Source organism: Melitaea cinxia, chromosome 12 (genome assembly GCF_905220565.1).
Source record: "Melitaea cinxia chromosome 12, ilMelCinx1.1, whole genome shotgun sequence".
Lineage (NCBI taxonomy): Eukaryota > Metazoa > Arthropoda > Insecta > Lepidoptera > Nymphalidae > Melitaea > Melitaea cinxia.
In genome coordinates this window covers 6612716-6619043 of record NC_059405.1, presented here as the reverse complement: position 1 = coordinate 6619043, position 6328 = coordinate 6612716, and the positions used below count along the sequence as shown (strand labels likewise).

The 6328-nt window shown below is 35.6% G+C and overlaps 1 protein-coding gene across 1 annotated transcript; it reads right to left on the bottom strand.

Annotated features, from left to right (window-relative positions):
* Positions 1–1471: 1471 nt before the first annotated feature.
* On the bottom strand, positions 1472–5803 carry LOC123658420 (toll-like receptor 6). The gene is made up of 2 exons (XM_045593845.1): positions 4724–5803; positions 1472–4543 (listed from the first exon to the last, which is right to left on the bottom strand). Exons 1-2 carry the CDS (start codon positions 5801–5803, stop codon positions 1949–1951), a joined length of 3675 nt encoding a protein of 1224 aa, XP_045449801.1. The 3' UTR covers positions 1472–1948.
* Positions 5804–6328: the final 525 nt, after the last annotated feature.

Sequence of the window (6328 nt, the reverse complement as noted above, 5' to 3'; positions counted from 1 at the left end):
ATGCGCTTAGAAACATTTGCAGGTACAAGAGAAAGTGTTGTGACAGTCAAGTTAGCAGAATCCAGTATCACAAAGTCGCCATATAGCAGCCTTAACTAAACTTCTATTTGCGATATGACAACGATTTTTAACAATATTAATCGGCCACAGGCACGTCTAATCTGGACGATGTATATCTAGCTTTATTCATGTGAGAGACATAAATATATATCTGATAAAATCAAGCGACAGATCGTCCCGTTCTCGATTTGGGCTCGTAAAAACAAGTTTGCCCATTATTTCTATGCTGACCCGTCGACTGTCGTTTTGATAAGGGTGTGGACGTCAAACATAACCGATGTTGATTTCGTTTTGATTCGTTCAAACTGAGATAATGCAACATTCATTGCTTTAGATTATCAGCTGTTGAGGTTATGTTACGAATATTTAATTTATTTTTTCTTAGTAAAAATATTTTTATTGCGTTTAGAGATAAGAATTTTATTAATAAAATTCCCTAAAATGAGTTTACCATTCAGCCACATCCTTCTGCTGGGCACAGGTCTCTTTTTTATGTAGGAGACGGGTTGTAGCTCAATTCACCACGCTACTCCACTGCAGATACAGGTATATTCCCTATTATGAGTAGCTATCGCTATCAGGTGTTGGATAACAACCAGGACCGATTGCTTAACGTGCTCTCAGATGCACGCTGAGGAGATCCATAAAGACAGACAACTTGTCTCGTAAGAAATAATAGTTATTATTATTTATTAACGAACTCGCAATAGTCGGTGTGTGAGCGCCCACACGATTCACGCACCACTACACCAGAGCGATATGTTTAGGTAAAAGAAAATAGCCTAACCATATACCTAATATCTCTTCCAATATTATATATTATATCATTTGTGCGGTAAAGTTGATGATTCAGACTTATCATTGTAAAACTCATCGGCTACTATTTTAAGTATTTACTGTTTTCAAACCATGTTATGTTTCTTTATATATCAATATATTAAATGTAGGTATCTCAATTTTTTTCAACAAAACATTCTAAATAACAAAGAAATTTGTTTTTACTTAAAGCTGAGATTAACTTGAAATTAGTTTTATGGAATAAAATACCAACTATTGTAAGGAAATCGCATGTAAGTTGTTTAAAGCAACTAAATTTGTCACTATAATTGCCACTTTACTGTATCGACTGAACTTGCAGTCTTTAGTTTGTTCGGCCAACTTTTCTTGTGAGCAAACCAATAGTAAACTATTTATTTGATTTTTAAAGTTTTTGTAATTTAAATTATTCGATATTCTATTCTTTTTTAGATTTATATTTAGCATTAATTTTTAAGTGTTTTATTCATGATTACGTTTAATAATTTGTTTATAAATACTTTCATAGTTTTGAAACATGAGTTTTTCGTTATGTGTATGTGTAAAATAAAATAAAGTAAAATGGTAAAGAAAGAAGAAATAAAACAAAAGTAAATAAAAATTTTAAATGTGTATATTTCATTTCTCGTTTGATACTTTTCTTTTGTATTTACACATATATACAAAAACAAAAACATAATTATTTACATACACTTAAGACAGATTTTATTTAACGGATTATTTATTATATAAATGCAATAAAAGTTTGTACAATATAAGTTTATAACTTTGGCATTATATAATTTAAGCAATCTCATAAAATAATATTTATGTGTTGATTATAATCAGGTTGTCAACAACCGAACTTTTAGAGTAGTCCTATCCTATATATAAATTACTATCGCAGAAATTAGGAATTTAATCCATAAATTACTAAAACTAGTTTCATAATGTACAGATAAATGCAAATCTATTGCTGGAGTCTATATTACACAGTAAATACAAATATGGAACAACTTAATATAATTATCACTGTATTGGACTAATACGCTTAAGCGTCGCAGATCGAAATTTACCTGCGTTGAAGCATACGCTACGCCCAGAGCTGAGCGTGCGGCGGCATGCGATGGGGGTGCGGGTCGCGTGCGTGTACGCCGGCCGGCACGGCCAGCCTGTCGGCGAGCCCGTCAGCCAGCAAGGGCGGCAGCTTGCCGGGCGGCGGTGGAGGAGGTGGCGCCGGCGCCCGCCCGGCCCCCACTGGCGACACTGATGCGTAAATGTTCACCGTCGATCGGTGATATTGACACTTTCTCAAGTCCGGCATGGCGAACCTTAGTTTTTGCCAAAATTGTCTATCACCCCACTCGATACACGTATTTGCTTTTAAACATAACCTTAATTCGGGATCGATGTCTCTATTAGGAAGTTCACCTAACAATATTATTATCAGTCTTCTTCGTCTCTCTTTTAACACTTCGTGTAATGCGGTTTTAAATTCAAATCGACACCATTCATTATTAATAAAATTCTTAGAAAGGATAATAATAGTTCTCTTCGAAGACTCGACGGCCTCTATAATAGTGTCCGCTACGTAGGCAGAAGCGTTAAAATCTCTGTAATGTAGACAAAGCCGGAAACTCGGGTCCGTCGATTCCAGACCGGGCGCTAACATCTGAGCGACGAATGCCTCATCTTTCACACTGTAGCTAATGTAGGCATCAAATAGCCTATCTTTGTCGGCTTCATCGTCAAAAGCGGTGTTTTTATAGCACATTCTGAATCCACAGTGATAGTACACCCATACTCTGAGCTCTCGTCTCCAACAAAATATTCCGCAGATAAGAGCAGAACTTAATATAAATACAAAGAGTGATATGAGTAATAATGGTAGATAATCATTAATTACTTGATTTTCAATAATTGACGAACTTCCACCGACATGACTCGTGCAAATTGTAGAATTAAAATCAGCCATACGAGGTCCAACTGCCTTAGTCACGTTATCAAATATACATGTTATTTTATTCGAGTCTTCCACTTTGCCTAGATTATTTTTAAACCAATTACGGAACTTGTGCATGTACTGACAGTCACAAGACCATGGATTGTTCGAAAGACTTATCTCAACTAAATATGGATTCATCGTGAATTGCCACACTGCAAAAGTATAAATATTATTTCCTTCCAAACGTAGAACTTCTAAATGCCTCAACTCCATAAATGTACGATTGTCGATATAATGTATTTTATTGTCTTGTAGATGTAATTCACGTAAATTTTCTAATGGAGATAATTCAAAACCTAGCAACTCTTTAATATTATTTTTTTCCAAATGTAACACAGTTAAGCGTTTTAGTCCACTAAACGTATTATTATACAATGCATCTATATTTGAATTATTTGCATACAATATTTTTAAATTTTTACGTCCTATAAAAGCGTGGCTTGTCAAACCACCAAAATTATTACCGTCTAAATATAGTTCAGTAGCGTCCATAGGTATAGTGTTAGGTATTTCTGCGTAACCAGCAGCGGAACAGTCCACAATATTCGCCGACCACGGTTGGTCATGATAACACGTACAGTTCGACGGGCACGTCATTTCACAATCACACGCGTCAAAATCACAACAATGACACAAAGTAAAACAGTGTGTTTTATATGTACACAAAAATTGAGATGATTCCGCCTCGATAAGCGGAATATAAGTCCTTTCACGATTATACAACAACTTGCAATATATGCTTTCTAAGTCCATAACACGTGGGTGTTGTCTTAGATGGTCAAGTTTATTAATACGTTGTAACCATTCCATTGTACAGTCACATTGAAAAGGGTTTCCGCCGATATAAAATTCGGGTAGAGGCCTTCCTGGATCAACCGGAGTCAAACGGAGAGCGTTTAGATCCATGCTAGTTATCTGATTTGCATACAAATCGACTCTCGTCAAATTGGTTTTTCCCACAAAAGTTTGAGCTTCAACTTGTGTAATTTGATTATCATTTAAAAACAGAAGCTCAATACTGCTAGGAATAGAAAAAGTAGATATTTTCGTCATTTTGTTGAAGCTTGCATCTAATGTCTGTAGACGTAATTCTTTATCTAAGCGATAGTTATTGCTTAATTCTTTGATGTTGTTGCTATGAACGTCTAACCACTGAAGTGCAGTAGGAATTACGGCGTAATCAAACCATTCTATCTGGTTATCTGATACGTTTAACCACAACAGAGAAGGTATATTTACAAACAGGCCTTGAATATCTGTAAGTTTGTTGGCATCTAATCTAACAGCCTGTAAATTAGACAAAGATTCAAATGCATTCATATCAATATGTCTTAATTTGTTTCTTGCAAGGTTCAGAATTTGTAGCGATGGTAAGTCGGAAAATACGTCTTTGCTTATATTTTCAATTTTGTTGCCAATAAGTCGTAGCCCGTATACATTATGTAACCCTACAAAGCCAGACTCCTCCAATGAAGTTATCTGATTTTCTCCAAGATCAAGTGTTCTTAGTAAGCGCATATTTCGTAACGCTATAGGCACTTTCTTCAAACGATTTCCATTTAAATTCAAATCCTGTAAGGAGGAAGTATTCCTAAATGCCTCAGGGTGAAGTTCTTCAAGATGATTGTTGTCTATAGATAGCAGGGATAATACATATAACCCATTTAATGCGTAGGCATCGATATGAGATATTTTATTGTAAGACAATATGAGCGTATGCAAATTGTTCATTGGTGCAAATGTATCAGCTGCGATTGATTCCAACATATTATGTTGAACGTTTAGTATTTGCAGTGTATATAGGTCTTTAAATATTCTGGGATCGAGTTTCGTCAATCTATTATTAGACAAATTAAGAAGTACCATTCTAATTAGACCAGTAAATGTGTTTTCATTGATCCATGTACTCGTTAAGTGATTATTAGATAAGTCTAAGGCTAACAATTGGTCTAAGTTAGCGAAAAGACTTGGTGAGAGTACACTAATGGAATTATTTTGTAAATATATTTCTTTAATCACTGGTCGACTGTCTCTAAAAAGGTCTTGAGGAAGCGCAACAATTTTATTATTCGAAAGATCGATAATTTGTAACTGTTTCAAACCTGATAATGCCTTATCAGCCACCATAGATATTTCATTATCGTGGATATGAAGTTCTTTAAGTCTTCTCAAAGTCATAAATCCGTTTTCTGGCATCAAAACAAAATGATTATTAGAAGCATCTAAAACTTCAATATCCAAAGAACAAGATGAGTGTGGTAATGTCGATGACGAAGGTGATGGTCCCTCATGCTCACTAATAAGAGCTTGATGCATAGCTCTTTCTCTGAATCCCAAATCACTAACATCCTGTAGTCTATTCGATGATACATTCAAATATACTAAATTTGTTAAGGGACAGAATAAGTTTTCAGGAAAGGACCAAATGTTGTTGAAACTCAAGTCTAACTTTTCCAACTGGCGAACAGCTGTAAAACTTTCTGATGCGATCTCTAAACTCATAGCGGCCCATTCCGTGTTTTTAGTTCTGATCGTTAAATTTCGGAGGTCTCTAAGTCCGGAGAGTACGCCGGGCGGCCATCTTCCAATTTTACAGTTATCCAAAACAAGTTCACGTAATTTGATCAAATGCGCAAAACTACGGTCATCAAGTGAACTTTTATACATCATTTCTTCATTACACTCTATTCGCAACGAAGTTGTGTGTTCTGATGGTATTACACTAAAGTTTGTTGTATCAAATTCACTGTTTATTGTACGTAGTTTACACGTGAGTGATACCTCGTGAGCATCATTTGGTCCTCTTAGCCACCACTGACAGTCATCGGGAGCTTCATATTTTAAAGGTAATGAACTCTGATCGGCGACATTGAGTCCAATAACAATCCAAAATATAATGTGACTGAAAATTATATTTCTGGAAGATGAGTTTTGGAGAGCCATTTTGAACGAAATTAACTATCACGGAAGAAGGAAAACAAAGCATGAATGGCTCAGTGTCATGTTTTTTCCGTCGGCATGCGTATATTGCGTCCCCTCGCCGGATGTAAAGTATCCATCAATTTATAAATCAGTTTTGATCTTAGTTCAGCAAACAGTCCATATTAATATAATGCACATGATTACAGTTTTTCATTTACAGATCATAGTTTTCTCATCGTAAACAAAAGAACGCACTGATCACTTTTTAAAACGTTTATCGGTAAGTTCATATACAAACATATATTTGTATTGTATTTTCTTAATATATTGACGTTAAAAATAATTTAAGTCTATTATACTTCGATATTTTGTTATGGCATCGCGTATTTATAATCGTATTTCACTTAACGTTCGTACAAGTGAAGCGTCGAGTGGCGCGACCGTACCTCGACGTTGCGTAGAGTCAACTGAATGTGAGTAGAGGCATTGCAGTCGCGTAGAATATACGTTCCACGAAAGGGAGCGGGGTGCGGGAAGTGATGAGCC

Excerpts from the sequence above, each read along its gene's own strand:
- LOC123658420 (XM_045593845.1), bottom strand. The coding sequence starts at position 5,803 with ATGGCTCTCCAAAACTCATCTTCCAGAAATATAATTTTCAGTCACATT. Across the intron at positions 4,544-4,723 it reads TTACTGGTCTAATTAGAATG|ATCGATGCCTACGCATTAAA; the intron begins GTACTTCTTAAT and ends AAAATATCTCAT.